The sequence below is a fragment of the Rhinatrema bivittatum genome, chromosome 12 (assembly GCF_901001135.1).
Source record: "Rhinatrema bivittatum chromosome 12, aRhiBiv1.1, whole genome shotgun sequence".
In the NCBI taxonomy this organism is placed as follows: Eukaryota; Metazoa; Chordata; class Amphibia; order Gymnophiona; family Rhinatrematidae; genus Rhinatrema; species Rhinatrema bivittatum.
The window spans coordinates 32,090,488-32,106,473 of NC_042626.1; the positions used below are offsets into that span (position 1 = coordinate 32,090,488).

Here is a 15,986-nt window from a genome sequence, read left to right on the forward strand (position 1 = left end):
CTGTGCTCCCAGAGGTGGAGATTTGTGTGGCACTACGGTTACTAGATGGCGGAGGGTACTGGAAATTGTTTAGATTAGATGTAGAACTTTCCATTCAGACTGAGTGCAAATAGGAGTGGGATTCAGACCAAGAAGGGAGTGCATCAAGGTGATATAAAACCTTAGTTTCCATGAGGAGTAGGGCTGGTCACTGCGGAAGGCCTCTGGAGAGTCCATGTCGTCAGAGTGAGTGCGGAGACAGCAAGCACCTCCCCCTCTGAAGTGCCACGGATGCTGATGTGGAGAAGTCTGGAAGAGGAGGAACCTGGAGTGCTTCCAAAAAAGCCCTGAGAAGTGAAGAATCTGAGTGGAGGAGCCCAAGGTCATGGGAAGTAAAAGAGGATGCCTGCAGGACAGAGAGAAAGTGTGGCCTGTGAGGCGTTCCAGAGCTGGGCTGGGAGCCGCATATGCCTAAGGAAGGGGGAAAGTTATCTGGGAGCCCATCAGATGGAGGGGAGACAGAGGAGTGAAATAAGACACCTTGGAAGAGATTGATTTTTTTTTTTTTATGGGACCGCAGAGGACCCTGGGGGAATAACGAATAAATCACAGCAGCGGAACTAGTGCAGAGCAATGAGAGTGGACTGTGATTTTTGTGATTTGACCAGTGCTTTTCCTGCTCTGGCTACTGAAAATGGACTGAATTTTTTTGGATATTTATGTTGAACTGCTTTTTTTAATTAATTTTTTTCATAACAGTGCATGAAATGCTTATTTTTTTTAAATAAACTATCTGGTTTGTTTGTTTGGGTTTTCTTTGGAGCGCTATTAATGCCTGGAGAATGTGGGGTTTTTTTCATAAGTGTCCTCAGTCTAATTTGGGCCTTTCAGGTAATCCTGCCCCCCAGCCCATGGTCCCTGGAGAGGGTGAATGTTCCTCCAACCTGGCAAAGCCAATCCAATGCTCCCCAGGACTGAGGTGACCCCCTGGGGATGTCATTTGTATCTTTAGAAAATAGCTGGAAATTTCCTGGCTCACATCTGCCTCTTTTATTAGTAAGCAATACTGCATACATTTTAGATAAAATGTATTATTCACTTACTAACAGCACAATTTCTATTTTCTTTCAGTTCCCAATCAGAAACCCATACCTTATGTTAATGAAGTGTTTTCGGTCATCATTCCAAGGTGTTCAAAGGAGACGACAGATCCCGTCGCACCTGATCCAGATGAAACAATAGTATAGAACAAGGATCTATCAGTTTAGAGTCATTTATGCTCTTTGCACAAGTTTGGCATTGGGTACCTCATTTTTTTTTTTTTTTAGTGTGATGGTTTTTGTCCACTGAACTGTCATGAAATGTATCAGTGCTGCAACCATGCATGCGTCCAGTAGATGTTTCCTTCCCACTCGGTACCATCTAGATGCCTTCTCTTTGGTTCCGTTACTGCCTATTTCATCAACTACATATGTTTCACATTAATTTTCTTGCAGAGGTCTAATGGCTGTATTGGTCCTGGATATAACTGGATTTCTTGCAATCTTACCCCTAGATTCATAATTGATAATGAGCCGCAAAAAAAATAGGGGCAGGAGGCAATAGTGAGCAGGCGGTGGCATCGCGGCGGTACGTTTTCGCCCACCACAGTTGCGGCCGTGCTGCACACTATCAACCCCCGTAGCACCAATGAAATAGCTGTAGCTATTTCCAGTGTTAATGCGGGCAATAATGTGTGATGCATTATCGCTTGCAACGCTACAGGACCCAAATTTTTCTAAACCCCGCCCAAACTCCTCCACTTTCCCTAATTTACATTTTCGATTCGCAAAGCGGTAGTAATCACGTGCGTTAGGGCGATAACGGCCCGTCGTGCTTTGAAAAATGACCCTGTTAGGAAGTAATATTCATACCCCATGGCTCGCTTGCAGTGGCCTGCAAGCTTGTTTTGAGAGGGAAACTCCGCGTAAAGTTGATCTTTGCAGTTCTGGGCCAGCGTTCACTTTGTGGGCACAAAATACCCACGTACTTTGCCCCTGCATTGAAACAGATGCAAAATACTTATCAGAAGCATGCACAGCAACTTCAAAATGAAAACATTGTGTGTGCTTTCCCTCCCCGACCTAGCTCTGCCCCTTTTATAGTGCACACAATTACATGTGCTGCTTTGCCTACACCGAGAGAAGGCAGCTTCCCAAGAGGCTTTTTCATGCAGGTTTACATGTAAAAACTTTTGAAAATATGTTGATACATGCAAGTTTTCAAGACCGCCTTGGAACCTTGTTCAGAGATGACCATTCTAAAAGGGGAAACTGTGCTCCTGGTTGCTCATGTGGCTTGAACATCTTTGCATAATCTTTTTTGTTGGCTCAATGAAAGTTAATCATGACCTGTGCAAAGAATCAAATCATCTTTAAAATGTATAGGGCGCTTCTGATGCACCCAGAGGCATAACTTCTTTCTTAACCATGTCCAAAATTAGCCGAGCTAGAAAGAAATCAGTCCTTACACTACATTTGCAGGCCCATTGTGTTCCGTCTGGTCCATGTTGAATGACAGTAGCTAACCAGAGTTCCCACCAATTTAAATCTGCTGTCTATAAAAATTCAGTTTCCTCCACACTAAAAGGAGGTTCTCTTTTGTCTCTTTAGGATCTTTCAAGTTATGAAAGGCAAAAGACTGTGAGACTTTTATTTCCTGGTATTGGTTACAAAAGAGTAGACCACACATTTATCTTATTGCAGGGCCATTGTAAAGATTCTTGTACTGTATTAAAAGGCCACAAGGCTTGAATTGCATTTTATGTAAGTAAGTAATAAACTTTTCTAGACAGGTCACTTACTGGAAGGTGAAGTCCCTATCAGTGGAACTTAGCCAGCAAAGGATCTGTCGAGAGGGGATAATGTTTTTGTTTTATACGCTCTGTTCATGATTTTAAAAGAAAAGCAGAATATTCTTAAAGTCGAGTCAGTGAAACGGTATTTTGATGAATCAATGCCCTGCTCCAACCAATTCAACTGAACATTTTGGGCTTGGTATCCTAAGTTTTGTTCCCATAGACACGAGTAAGAAAAAGGTCTTAGTAAATCAGGCTGTTTTTATTTGAATTTCAATATTGAATAATTTTCTCCTTTCAGAAGCATCCGGCCTGAGTAAAACAAGACAGGGTAAAGAATAAAATCTAATAAATTGTGTCTTGTGTAATTTATAAGAGGCACTGAGGAGGAGTATTACAATGTAGGCCACAAACCTTTCAGTGCATTAGAGCTAACTTACGCAATAGAGGAAAAAAAAATGTTGGAGAAAAATACATAGATCTGAGCCATGGGTTGTGTTCCCTGGAAAAGAGATACAGCTGGAAGAGAACCTTATGCTCTCCAAAGGTGTTGTATTGAGAATTAAAGGATACAATTTGAGGGAGCGGCAAAAGGTAGCTTTTCTCATACACGAGAAAGAGACCAGACATTTCTGGCACCAGCTTTGTTTATAGCCTGGTTTAATAAACGCAGACCCTTTTCACCTTAAACCATTTGTATATGCTGTGCATATCATTCAGTTCTTTGTTTTCCAGAATTCTATTTTTTGAGAAATATATATTTATGTAAATGTATAGTTTAATAAATTCATCGTATTTATGAACTGATTTGTTTTGTATTTGTTCATAGCTTTTCATTCCCTTGACTGTATATGGCATTAGAAATAAGATGCAGTTTCCCTCCCTAACCTTCTTCCTCCCACCTTGACCACCGTACCCCCCCCCCCAGCCTATCCAGAAGGACCCCCTACTTGTCCTGTTACTTACAAAGTTCCCAAGATGAGAGTTCAGTACATATTTCACTCCTCTATATTCAATGACATTTACATGGAAAATGTAACTTAAGCCTAACTGGAAGACCCTAGGCTTTAATAATAAAATCCTTTTCCTTTTAGGCTGAGTCACTCTAGCTATGGATTTCTATTTTTATATGTACCCACAACCTGCTTATTATCAGATGATACAGGCAGTTTGGAGTCATTTTTTAGCTGCATGGTCTGTATTTAAATACATCTGGGGTTTTTTTTTTAGTTTTTGCAACCACTTTTCTGTCAGGACATTCTAATTTATTTGGTTTGCCAGTATCCTTTGAAGATACCTCCCTCTGAACAATGTGCTGCTCAGCAGCTCTCTGCTTCCCCATGTTCTCTCTCCTTTTTAAATATTAGTGCCAGCAGCAGAGTGCAACTCTGGTGAAGGTGGAGCTCAAATTTTGGAATTACTGGTAGGTTCCCCCTTCCCCAAAACAGTGCCCAGTTCATAAGAAATCTAAAGCCCTCTTTCTTCCACTATTGTCTCATCCAGCATTGAGACTCCAGAGATCTTCCTGACTTTGGGGACAGAGAGCATTTCTGAGAATGCTACGCTGGAAGTCCTGGATTTCAGTTTCCTGCATAAAATTGGATATTTAGCTTCCAGAACCTATACCCAAGTGATAGAAAACCAGAGAAAAGTAGTTTCAATCTAGGTAGGCTAGATGGACTACTTGGGCTGCCTTCACATCAATTAACATTTTCCATGTGCAAGACTTACTGCTGATGCAGCAAGGAGTTTTGCATGCACAAAATATACATTGCAAAATAGGAGTACCTCTTAGTAGCCTTGCATGGAAATCATATGCAAATGAGGGCATTAAGCAGCACTCTCCCATGCAGCGAGATGTGCTGGCCAAACGCAGTTTTTCTTAATGCTGGAAACTTAACCCTTGGTTAGAGATGGAGTTAAGTTTCCAGCACTACTGCTCTGACACTTAAACTCCTCTAAAAGTTAAAAAAAAAAAAAAAAAAGAAATTGGACTTGCTGCCGCCACTTATCTGGATAAGTGACGATAGCTACCAGCAGGAGTGCATCGACCTGTCAGGGACACCCTTTCCCCGCCGAACGCATGTTTTAAATTCAAAGCACTTTTAAACTCCCGATATATTTGCATAATATTAGCTTAATGCAGCAGGTTTTAAAAATGCTCTCTGAAATCCAGAGTGCGGTTTCTTAACCCCCAGATGACTGCATTGGCCCCCTAAATTTGGCGTGTTAAATAGCAGTGGTAAAAGCCTTCGCGCCTGAGTTGGTGATAAAATAGCAAAGAACTTGATCATCCAAAGGCGCCCACTTTGTTCAAGTGCACTTTTCCACCCGTATTCAAGTTTTTAAATCACCTATACGTGCACACAAGGCCTTTTTATGCAGGAAATCCCTTCGAAAATTTATGTTACTCCGATTTAGTACACACTGTTGAACTCTCATTAGTATATATGAAACCCTGCCTTACTTATTATTATCCCCAAGAAAATCAGAATTGCAAATCCATGGATAAGTCGCTACAAAAAAAACAGGTATGGATGAAACTATTTGTGTGTCCTGGCCCGACGCCTGCTGAACTGCAGCTGCTACCATCTCCTGGGATGGCTGGGGTGAGGCATCTCAATAGCATTCTAAGCGGGGGTACTCGGGGCCTGGAGCAGAGCCGCCTCCTGGTTCAATCACACCATTTCAACAAACTGAATAACCAACCTCTCCCTTACCAGAGTTTTCCTTTTACTTCTATGTTAGCGTCTTCTTTTTACTATTTTTGCTGTAGGATTGATTTGACGAGGATATCTAATGCCCGGTGTCCCCCCCTCTTCACCCGTCATGCTTGGTACATGCGGGAAGCGGCCGCTTTATCGCCGGTCACCATGGGAACGGCAGGGACGCGTTGGCTGCGGCCGTGAGACGGAGGGAATCCGCGCCCGCCGCCCGCACTCGGCTTCGGAACCAGAGCCGCAGAGACCCCTGGGCGAGTCCTGAGGCGGAGGTGAGGCTCTCAGCTGCCACCCACTTAACCTTACCGCTTCCTGGCCCATGGGCTGCCTGCGCGGGTTACCTCCTAACGCCTTCTCGGGGTACCGAAGGGTTTCCCATCTGCAGGGCCCAGCTACAGCTGGTCCTGAGTTTTGTTATCTTCACCCTCCCTACGTCACCTCTGCCCTTCATAGCTATCTGGGACGTGTAGGCCCGATTTCCTTTGGGGAAAGTGGGACTGCAAGTCCCAGGATGCACTTGGTTGGGAGTTAGAATCCCATAAACAGCTCAGCTTGTGCCTGATGACTCGGGACTGCCAGTTGGTTCCATGTAAGCTGCTAAGGCTACAGGCCTGGCCTTATTTCCTTTGCATGCAGGGTTGTGCAGTTTTGTTTTTCATAAGGAAACAGGACCTGCAAATCTCTGCATGCAGTTAGGGTGCAACCAGATCTTGACTAGCTGAAATAGAGTCAGTTGACCATAGGGGGGATACTTTTGAAAAGGATCTTGCAATATTAAAAAAGATTAATGTGGCCAGATGATTTTGCCTACCAAAAATAAACTGGCTCTCATCTGCCTCGAGCGACAGGGCAGACTGGCATGCACCACCCAGTCTCAGCCTCCTCAGATGGGGAGCAGGACCAGATCTAAGTTGCCTGACCCTATTGACAATGGGAGTTTGCCCTCCTCCTGCCCAAATTCTTCCCTCTCAGAGTATACATCACCACTTCCATGTCACAGAATCGTTTGTCCTCACTAGCCTGCAGTAGCAGCAGCAATTGGAGAAAATTTAGTGCAATGTCTTTTGCAGCCATTGCACACTGACCGTCCCTTCAGTGCCCTGTCCCTGTTACTGCAGGGCTGCTGCTACTACGATTGCTGCTGCTACTTTGCTGGACAGGATGAGCAACAGTGGGTACAGACTCTTCCTCCTCCCCCAGTGTGGTCACCAGTGGCAGAGGCAGAGGGGCCAAGGAATCAAATACAATAAGCAGCAATGAGGCTGAAGGGTATTCCCTCTGTGGCTCTTTGACTTTGTCCATTCACCCACTAGACCTCAGTTGTGCCTGGTAATCATATTGCTGTTTCTTTCTCAGTGTGAGCAGCTCCGGGGGGGGGGGCAGAAATGATCTGCATCTGTCAGTGATTCTTCTCTGTTTCTGTATGGGAACTGGAACAGCGAACTCTGCTGAGCTTCATGCTTAGAAAAAAGATAGTGGTAAACCTTACACAAAAATGTGATGAATTAGCGCAAGTATGAAACTTTTGAGCAGTAGCATAAGGGGATGTGTCGCTGCATAGGGGGGACGTTTTTGGTGTTGGGGGAAGGGGAGGAGCACAGCACCAAGGACTTTGCATAGGGGGAAAGCGGGGGCATGGATATAACTAAGCATGGCGGAGACCGAGATAATGGCCGGTCTGGAGGTGGCCCAATGAAGGCATGGCATAAGCAATAACCGCGGCCCGCAAGGCCAGGGGTGGGAGGAGGTGGCAGAATACTGCACGGAGCGGCAGTAGCCACGGAGGCGTTCACGGAGCGGGATGCCAGTGGCGGGTGTTCCCCTTCACGGAGTGGAAGGCGGGATTGGCATTCACGGAGCGGGGTGCCATAGTATACCACCTTCACGGAGCGGAAGGATGGAGGGCTGCCGTCTCCAAAAAACAGAGGGGTGGGAAGAACAAGGAAGGTACTGGTGAGGGCGTTGGCTTTAGTTAATGCCAATTGCGTTTAAGCTGCTGCAATATAAAGTAATAATGTTATAATGTTATTTCTGGCTGTGGCCGTTTCTTCCACTCAATAAAAGTTATCTTGGTTTACCTACTCTGTTGTCGTGTGGTCAAGGGTGGGAGGGGCGGTGGTCCGTAAGCTACGGCGTGCCCGAGTTATTTATTCTGCAGTGCCTGCTTCAGGATCACCCCCATATCCTGCAGAACAGGAAGGGCAGGGGAAGAGGCAGGACTGGATTTGCCAATAGGCATACTAGGCCTGTGCCTAGGGCAACAAACTTCTGGAGGGCAGTAGGCCGGCTGAAAACTTGTTGCCTCCCAGTTCTGCTGAATCTTGCTCAGCAGAGAATGGCCTGCTTCCTGTTCCAAACCCTTCCCTTCCACTGCAGAGAACAGGAAAGAAGGGATGATGCTGGAAGGGACAGAGCTAAGAAAAAACTGTTCTTCTCCTCAGTTCAGTCCTTATCATGTTCAGGAAACAGGAAGAGGGGGGTGAGGCCACAACTCACAGCAGGAAGCCAAGAAAAATCACTCTGCTACCTACTACTGCCCCTCTCATTCATAGATTTAAAAGGAGGAAGTGAGCATGGAGCAAAATGAGTAGAACAAAGAAGGCTGCATTTTAGATGTTCTGTTCTGTTTTCTCTTATCTGAAGAGGGAGTGGAGAGAGGGGGAGAAAAGGGGGGGGGGGGGGGAGCAACAGCACCTAGGGGCAGCACAATTCTAAATCTGTCACTGGGAAGAGAAGAGGAGGGGAGGAGCTGGATTAGGCAGCAGAGTAGCTGCTCTGTCTGCACCAGGCTCTCTCTCCTCTTCCCTGCACTCTGCCAAGAGGGGAGGAGCTGAAGTGGTGGAACTTTGTTCCAGGCCGTTCCCCAGAAATTAAGCTGTACCATGGATACTTTTGTACCTGTGGTCCTCTCTAGCTCACATTTTCCCATGAAAAATAATTTACAGGTCTGCAAGTAGAAGTCAGCGGACTTGCAATCTCTAAGCTCTCTCAAAATTACCCCCTTATGACTATGGTTCTCAACCCGACCCAGTATCATCTTGCCAGTCTAGTTTTTAGGATATTCACAATAAGGGGAGATTTTCTAATGGATGTGCTGATTTTCTATAATCCACGTGCGAATGTGTGGTCGGCGCGTGCAAGGGGGGGACGGACTTACGTAATTTCTGAGCGGCGATGCATTCCGGCTTTCCCTAGTTCCCTACCCCACTACCTAAATTCCCTCTCTCTTCTCTTCTCCTCTCCTCCCCACCCCCTAAACCCTACCTTTTTTCTTTTTTTCCTTTGTTTGACAACTTACTTCAGCTGGCTGGCGCACGAGTCTTCGGGACAGCCATCAATGGCGAAAATGATATAATACATGTTTAAAAGTTTTCAAATATTAACTTTGATGCATATCACTTTGAATAAGATATATAAAAAGAAAACCTGAGTGTGCGCATGCCCATACGCATGTGTATCAGCGTGTGAGAGGACTTCCGCTGGAATTTTAAATCATGAGCATGCTTGCACACATATGATTTAAAATATGCCTATCGCATAAAAAGTATACTCCTAATTTTAAGAGGTTCCTTGAGAAAACCTACTTTATGTATTTTCCATTGGACTTTGCCGGTTTTAACACGCGTATGTAAGCAGATTTTAAAACATTGTCGTGTAAAGGACATTCCCAGTTTTTGCAATTAGTCCAAGTTTGCCCAGTCAATCTCGAGTCATCCAGACCCCTCTGGTTCTTCATCCTGCTTACCCCCCAGTTGATCCGGACCTCTCATTCTGTCGTGTAAGACTTAAAATGCGAGATCTGCAGACTTGCTCCTCAACAGGAGCAGCAGGGAAGTTACGTGGCTTACAAGCTGCCGCATACTGCTGAGGACGGTTTTAAAATACGGATTTACTCTCGTAACTGTTGGCCCCGCCCTGGAAATTCCATGCCCCACCCATGCCCAGGCCCCTTTCCTGCCCCCTTATTTTTGGCTCACGCACGCTCATATTATGCATGTCACAGCTTTTAATATACCGTTATTAATTGTGCTCGTCCCTCATACACATGTAAATGGGCATTTTAGCATGAGCAATTCTATTAAAATTGACCTCTCAGAATTCAGTACTATTTCTGTCCAAGATGTGGATTTGCTGCTTATTTATAGATGAAAATACATTTTATTACTCTATGTGTAGTTTATTGTTGCTTTGTCGAACATTTTTGGAAATGGGTCTTTGTGATTTCTAAAATAGTGTAGAAGCAATGGACAATCAAGTGTACATGACTAGGCTTTATAAGGTTTTTATAAACTATAAGAATAGTCATACTATGAATTGAAATGTACATTTATATTTCTTGTTGCAGGTGCTTGTAAACCTCTTGGAGTAGGGGTCTTGCCATAAGCTATTGTCATTCAATTCCCACCTGAAGTGCATTTTCCATTCATTTACTTCTGCTTATTTGAAACATGAATCAAAGCGGTCCCATGGAAGAGATTTTAAGCAAATCTGCTGTTCATGGTCCCAGATCGAAAGCCATTCCCAAAATTAAGTTCTTTTTTGATGAAGATGTCCATTTGAGTTTGCACAGTTCACATGAGACTGACTCAGAAAGCCTTGCAGAAGAAATAAAGTACCAGTCTGAACTCAAACACTGGATTAATGAAAATGGGGAACCGATAGACCATTCTTCTGATCACTTTTATGACAGTTTAAATGAAGATGACGATGATGCTGAATGTATAAAGGAATCAAAGTTAAACACCCAGGGGCATATGAATATTTCAAACAGCAATGATTATACTGTCCTCCAACAACACAGTGACAGAAGAAGGTAAGGCTATGCAGTTCAGAAGAAACATATTACACCGCGGAAGTAATTTTCAAAGAGTCACGCTCGTAAGTAGCCTGTACTCATGGAATCCATATTTTATAAACATCAAAAATATGCGCATAATTTACATTTCACATGCACATATATATGCATAAAAAAAGGTCTAGGGGTGTTCTGGAGCAGAGTCAACAATTACATGCATAGGAGATAATTTTAAAAGGAGTTACACATGTGAGTGTAACATACTATTGTAGCAATTTTAAAACATTGCACACACAAAGTACACTTACATGTGTATATCCTGTGGACAATTCAATGGCATATATTGTACCACTTTTCAAAAGCCTACTTACACAAGTAAAATTGGCCTGTGTAAAATCCAATTTTAAGTGTGTAAATGCTTTTTAAAATCAGGCCCATAAGTTGCTATTTTAAAAGACACATGCGTACTTTTATTAGCTTACTCGTGTATTTTTACACCTGCTAATTATCTGGCATAAGTGACATTAAATATTTAAAGCTAGATTTTAAAAGACGTGCCGATTTTATAACATGTGCGTGTCGCCGTGTGCATGTTATAAAATACAATACCTGTGCACATGTGCCCAATTTTATATCGGCGCGCACAGGTGCCCAGTTTCGCGCGCAAGGGGGGAATTTTAGTAAAAACCGTGCAGTGACATTATCAGGCCTACTAAAGAGCAGACTGGGAGGGAACTTTCCTATCCCCCTACCTATCCTTCCTCCCTTTTCCCCTTTCCTCCCCGACCCCTAAACTTACCCTAGCTACCCACATTTTTTTTGTTTTCAAACTTACTTCCTCTTTGGAGTAGAAGTAAGTTGTGCACGCCAGCCGGCTCCTGGCACGTGAGTCACTAGGACAGCACAAAATGGCGCTGTCCCAGCCGGCCCCAGCCCTGCATCTGGGTCTGCGAGAAACACTTCTAAGTGATTAAGAGTACGTAAAGGGCGTGAGACATCCACCAACCTCTCCAACCCTCTGTGCAGTTGAAAATAAAGAGCCCTCGACCCTTCAATTCAATTTCATCTTTCAGGTCCGTGAAGGTCGTAAACCCATCTTCGTCTCACGATTGAGCTATAGACATCAATCCCTTTCTTTCCCAATTTAACAAACTCCTAGAGAAAGTAAGACCAGAGATACCAGAGTTCCGATATATCGGAGAAACGGGAGAGATTCTTTCAGATGTTGCACACACTATGGGCCGTAATTGGATTCTTCCTGCAGACGGATCAAACCACAGAGATGATGCCAGAATGAACAAAAAAGAATGAAGACTTGAGATCCCCAACCCACTCTCATTCACAGTGTGCCCATGCTGCATCTGCCTGTTGTTTATACCAGGATTTTAAATCAAACAGCCTGGATGCCCAATAATAATAACAAAGATCTGGAAGAGCCATTCCACCTTGCTGCTTGGGGAACCATAAAGTACTTAACTTAATTCTAGCTTGTCTATGCTTCCAAACAAATTTAGCAATAGTGTAATGTAAATCCTCAAAAACTGTCATTGGAATATTACACGGGAGGTAAGAGAATAGATATAATAATCAAGGCAGAATATTCATTTTGACTAGATTGAGCCTATCAGCCAAGGATATATATAGATCACCACATTTAAGAAGATCAGCATTAATACAAACTATTAGAGGAGTGTAGTTAAGAGAAAACACATTTTTATGTAGGGGTACTATCCAAATTCCTAAATCTGTGAATCCTTCTTCAGCCATTTTAAAATTAGTCATTGACTCAGGAATCTGTGTATCAAATTCTAACAAAAAAAATTTCAGACTTTGAGAAATTGACTTTATATCCTGATACTGCCTGGATTGTCTCAAGATATTCATAAGAGCTGGTCCAGAGATACCTGGAGTGGCCAAGTACCTCCCTCTATTTAATTTAGACCTTTGGTTTTAAAGTTGTGATATGTGTAACATATACTGCCTTATATACCACCTTCTTAGAATAAATGTTCGACCCAAAGACATTTACAACAAATAGGGCCAGATTTTAGTAGATATGCGCGGGCGTAGATTTGTGTGCGCAATCCGGCACGCAAAAATCTACGCCCGATTTTATAACATGCGTGCACAGCCACGCGCATGTTATAAAATCCGGGGTCGGCGCGCGCAAGGGGGTGCACACTTGTGTACATTGCGCGCACTGAGCCCTAGGGGAGCCCCGATGGCTTTCCCCGTTTCCGCCGAGGGAACGTTCCTTGGAGGGAACGTTCCTTTCGCCCCCCCACCCACTTTCCCCTACCTAATTCCCCACCCATGCCTATCTAAACCCCCTCTGACCTTTGTGAAATAAGTTACGCCTGCCTCTGGGCAGGCGTAGGTTGCGCGCGCCGGCAGAGTGCTGGTGCGCGATCCCCCAGCACGGCCGCTGTGCCAGAGGCCTTGGTCCCGCCCACTCCCCGCCCCTTTCTTCAAGCCCCGGGACATACGTGTGTCCCGGGGCTTGTGCACGTCACTGGGCCAATGTAAAATAGGCTCGGCGTGCGCAGGAGCGGATTTAAAAGGGTTACGCGCATATATTACGTGCGTAACCCTTTTAAAATCCACCCTTCAGTGTAATAATCATATACACCTTAATAATATTCAATAAAATACAATAATATATAATATATCTAAGATACATCCCTCATAAATACATCAAGAAATACAATAAACCACTGATCCATCTAAAGCTACTAAACCCTGATTCCAGACTCATCCCACTGAGTAAAACACCCAAAGCTGACAGGCATCCAAACCCATCAAGGTGACTCAATTGTCCCATTTGCTCCTGAAGGGTCCACCCTCTTTGGAAGAGTCCTGTCTCTAGGGTCTGGCCTGTTCTTCTGGCGGCTGGAGATGACTTCAGTAATTTGGAAGCTGGAACATTTGGCTCAGTCAGATATAGTCTCGCTTGAACATTCATTGATACAAAAGCTCTCTGTAGCCTGAATTGACAGCACAACTGGCATGGTTAGTGGAGAGCGGGCGCAGAGAGAGAGCAAGGAGGAACTAAAACTTTAAAGGTGAATTTTCAGAGTTGTAAACATAAAAATCAGCATATATGAGTACAAATAGTATAAACTCATGTATATACTATTTTAAAAACCTCAAAATACACACATAAGTAAGGGTCTGCGAGTACATTTGCGTTTGTAAAAAGGGGTGGTGTTGGAGTCATTTTTTGTTACTTTTGCTGAGGATCTATATAGAGGATAGGCCGTAAGAATTCAGAGTTTTCAGCCAGACACAAACTAGTTTGAAAGCCACAGGCCAACCTCTGAGTGAACTCCTATTTACTGCCTTGCACTGTGAAATGTTTACAAACAGGCAAGAGTCTGTTTATTTAGTTATTCCACTAAGTCTGTGATGAGAAAACTAGGAATTAACTTATACTAAAGCCTGAGAGAGAAAGTGAAGGCCACACAGCTGTGCCTGAAATCTGATAAGAACTCAGAGGGAGTGGTGCCATTCCTTTCAGAAGTGTTTGTAGTGTATAAGGAGAGACAGCAAGAAAGAGAGGGGGGAGAGAGCTCTGGACGTGATGGTACAGCTGATCCTTTGGAAATGTATATCTATGTAGTACTTGTTATTATCTACCATTACTTCTTCTGTGTAATCAGATTTCATTTATTCTATCCTCCTATTGCTCAAATAAACTTATTTTCTTACCTGGAACTGTGATGTACTGAATCAAAATTTGTGTCTGGCTCTCTGTGTAGGGATAAGCTCCTGGGTTCAAGCCCCCAGGTATAATCCCAGTAATTGCGTGTGGCTATTTGTGTAGGGGATAAGCTCCTGGGTTCAAGCCCCCAGGTATAATCCCAGTAATTGCGTGTGGCTATTTGTGTAGGGGATAAGCTCCTGGGTTCAAGCCCCCAGGTATAATCCCAGTAATTGCGTGTGGCTATTTGTGGAGGGGATAAGCTCCTGGGTTCAAGCCCCCAGATATAATCCCAGTACATGTGTGTGTTTATATGGGATAAACCCCCCAGGCCAAAGCCCTTGGGCAGGATACCAGTGTGCACGGTCTGAACCCGTAACAGGTGGGCTAGGGGAGTTCCAGGGCAGGGCCAACATTTTAGGCAAGTAAATTGCTATTTTATAAGCAATTTATGCTGGTAAATTTGCAACTTACTCATGTATATTTATTCCTGCTGGGTACCTGGAGTAAGTGATCGTAAACGTCTTTAAAGTGAAATACTGACTGGGTGGGGGGTCTGAATGAAGGAGGGACTTTAGGCTGAAAAGCCAGGAGGGTTTCGATGAACTGCAGATGGACTGGACAAACTGGTAGACTAATTAGTGAAACTGGTAATTTCATTGCCGCGTGCATGTTAGGAAATCTCCCTACTTACACACATAAAAGCCGATTTATGGGCATAAATGCATGCAATTTACACGTTAAATTTACTCGCATACAACTTTAAAAGTAGAAGTAAAAATATGAGGGTATACCAGTTGCACACACTTATATGGCTAAATTCTGACTAATCCGGCTAAGTAGTGCTTTGCTGATACTTATCCAGATAAGTTCTGATTTATCTAAGTAAACCGATACAATGTGCAAACGGTGATCAGTATATAAAAGCTATTAAATAAATAAATAAATAAATAAATAGTGGCAGTTAGACGGATAAATTCTGATTTATCTGATTTAGCCAGATAAATAGCACTTTTAGACTTATCTGGCTATCTGACTTAGGGCCTCATTTTCTAAAGTATCGCAGGCTTGCGATACTTTAGGAAATGAGGGGCGGGGGACCGAAACGGGGGGAGGTCCTGCGCTAGCTGGCAGCGATCGCACCGCCGCGGTGCGATTGCTGCTGGTTTCGCACCCAATAGCGCCACCATAGAAGGTGTAGCTATTAGGCGCGAACTAGGACGCGAAAAGGCACCTACCTTTTCGCCGTCCGCGGCATCTTCGTGGAGTCGGCCCCGGTGACGCCCCGACGACTCCTCTTCCGGAGCCGACTCCGCCCCCATCCTGGTATCGCACGCGATAAGGGACTTTTCGCGTGCGAGCTACTTAGAAAATGACCCCCTTAGCTGGATAAGTAACAGTTTAAGACTTATCTGGATAGGTACCACTATTTAGCCAGATAATTTGGTTTTTACATGAGTGTGCATGTTCTGGTGTACATTCACACATATTTTATAAGCAGTGTACATGGTATATGTGCAAGTTATAAAATAACTGAGCAGTTTTGCGCACTCCCATATATATATGCATATACATGCGCATGTACACATGCTTCCAGTTCTGTCGTCTAATGATTTAAAAAAAACCCTGGCTGTGGATAGAAGGATAATATATGATCACTCTTATCTGTTGTTATATGCCCTGATCCTCAGGTCAAGCATTGTCTGGTATGGCAGTTATCTCATGCAATTGCCTGCTGTCTTAGGCTCTATCACATAATTGAAATAAACTCCAAAATACCAGCTTAATTTTCTTAATTTCCTGCACTGCACATACAGTAATCAAACTACCAGTAGTTTAAAATCAATTTAAACTTGTAGATTGGCTAGATGTATTTTTTATTAAGTAAATATCTAAACTGTAAAATTAACAATGTTGGCAGACATGCTGGCTTCTACTATTAATTTCCCATTCTTT

The 15,986-nt window shown here is 43.7% G+C and overlaps 2 protein-coding genes across 2 annotated transcripts in view; both read left to right on the forward strand.

Annotated features, from left to right (window-relative positions):
• CRTAM (cytotoxic and regulatory T cell molecule) overlaps positions 1–3,545 on the forward strand; it is a 47,684-nt gene extending 44,139 nt beyond the window's left edge. The window contains exon 13 of the mRNA XM_029573643.1: positions 1,111–3,545. Within this exon, the coding sequence (XP_029429503.1) occupies positions 1,111–1,226 (116 nt within the window). The 3' untranslated portion in view covers positions 1,227–3,545. The remainder of the gene's footprint in view (positions 1–1,110) is intronic.
• Positions 3,546–5,714: 2,169 nt separating this feature from the next.
• JHY (junctional cadherin complex regulator) overlaps positions 5,715–15,986 on the forward strand; it is an 85,033-nt gene continuing 74,761 nt past the window's right edge. The window contains exons 1-2 of the mRNA XM_029573761.1: positions 5,715–5,807; positions 9,881–10,348. Coding sequence (XP_029429621.1) covers positions 9,984–10,348 — 365 coding nt within the window. The 5' untranslated portion in view covers positions 5,715–5,807; positions 9,881–9,983. The remainder of the gene's footprint in view (positions 5,808–9,880; positions 10,349–15,986) is intronic.